General features: G+C 35.8%; 1 protein-coding gene across 14 annotated transcripts in view; it reads right to left on the bottom strand.

Annotated features, from left to right (window-relative positions):
• The window catches only part of LOC106465626 (nuclear receptor coactivator 2-like), a 168,076-nt gene that overhangs the window by 29,454 nt on the left and 137,115 nt on the right, over nucleotides 1–1,507 (bottom strand). For all 14 annotated transcript variants that reach the window (XM_022393559.1, XM_022393566.1, XM_022393567.1 and 11 more), the window contains one exon: nucleotides 273–489. In XM_022393559.1, coding sequence (XP_022249267.1) covers nucleotides 273–489 — 217 coding nt within the window. The remainder of the gene's footprint in view (nucleotides 1–272; nucleotides 490–1,507) is intronic.

Genomic DNA, 1,507 nt, shown 5'->3' with positions numbered 1-1,507 from the left:
AAAAAAAAAAAAAAAGGGTTTTTTTATACTCATGTTGTTTTGTTGGTTACATGAGAGGCTACTTGGGTACACTCCCGTAGAGTTAAAGGGATATAAATATTTGTGTATGTTAGACTTACATAATTCGGAAATTTCAAGAACTTGTGTGGCTCCAAGAAATCTACCCAGTGCCCTTCAAGCTATAGAATGAATAATTTTAAAGAAGGAAAAAAAATAAATACATCCACCCCTATACATGCAGAAGAGTAAAAACGATTTGAAAGACAACTCACCTGGTACAGAAAGTGCTCTTTGCATTCTTTGTTGCTTTGGAGGGGCTTGTGGTGCCTGCTGATAAAAGTGACCAGGAGACTGTGGCTGAAACTGACTATCTGATGGTCGAGGAAAACGCAAGTTTCTCTGATTGGTGATAGAGTTTGGACTGGGCATGGATTGTACTTGCACCTGTCTTGCTTGCGCAACAAACCTGCCCTGACCATTCAATAAATTCTGCAAAACCAAGTATTTTGAGATTTACAATAATTGTGTAAAAGTTATACATCTTTACCTATAGATTTATTTATTCAAACATCATATATTTAGAAATAAAACAGGAAAACATTCGTACTCATGAAAAACAGTATGCAAAAAATAGCAGAATCCATTCAACATTATGAATAAGGGTGATCACCAGGAGTTTAACTCCCTACTTTCTGTTCTTGCATACAAAAGCCATACACTCGTTGCACAGTAGTGTTTCAACAAGAGAGATGCCAGGATATATATAATTATATAGTTACATTAAATGGAATGAAAGAAGAGAATAAAATGGATAAGTGCATGTGACTGGCATGGGGGGGGGGTGTTTTATTTCATACATGTTCTTTTGTTAGGTTGAACAAAAAGGTGGAAAAGTCAGTAGTGAACAGCAAAAAGTTGCACTTCAAATGAGCTCTCTTTTTAAAAATGCTGATTTTGTTTTATTTTAGTGAATCCTTTCTTGTTGTTCTTATGCTGGTGTGCAATTTTCATCTTTTCACAAGATATACTTCCTCGTTTGAACCTGAGAATTTTTGCACATAAGGTACCAACTGAACTAAAAGGCTATACCTCTAGCACTTGCTAGTTAGGTACTTTTTTTAACTACACAAATTACTCAGTCATTTTTTGTATGACATTGGCCATTAATTTGTTGAGGGGATGGTATGTTAGATGACATAGGTCAGGTAGTTATGTTGTTGGAAAAATCCTGCCATCATTCTTTAGAAATGGCAGCCTTGGTTTCATAGGGATGGAAAGAGTGATAGTCTAGGTAAGCATGACTATCAATGTCTTTGTAATGTACAGTGGGTTTAAGAGAGTAGAATGAAATGTGGATGTTGATGTCCAGAAAAGAGGCACTGGTATCGGAGAGTTAGTGAATGTATTTAAGGGGTGGGTGGGTGGAGTTATTGGACAAAGTCAATGATTTTCTCTACTTGGTATATGTAACAATATCTAAGATATTCTCAGTGTAACAGATAAAGAG

The sequence above is a fragment of the Limulus polyphemus genome, unplaced genomic scaffold, assembly GCF_000517525.1.
Source record: "Limulus polyphemus unplaced genomic scaffold, Limulus_polyphemus-2.1.2 Scaffold2004, whole genome shotgun sequence".
Classification (NCBI taxonomy): Eukaryota; Metazoa; Arthropoda; class Merostomata; order Xiphosura; family Limulidae; genus Limulus; species Limulus polyphemus.
This window is presented reverse-complemented; position numbering and strand designations above follow the sequence as displayed.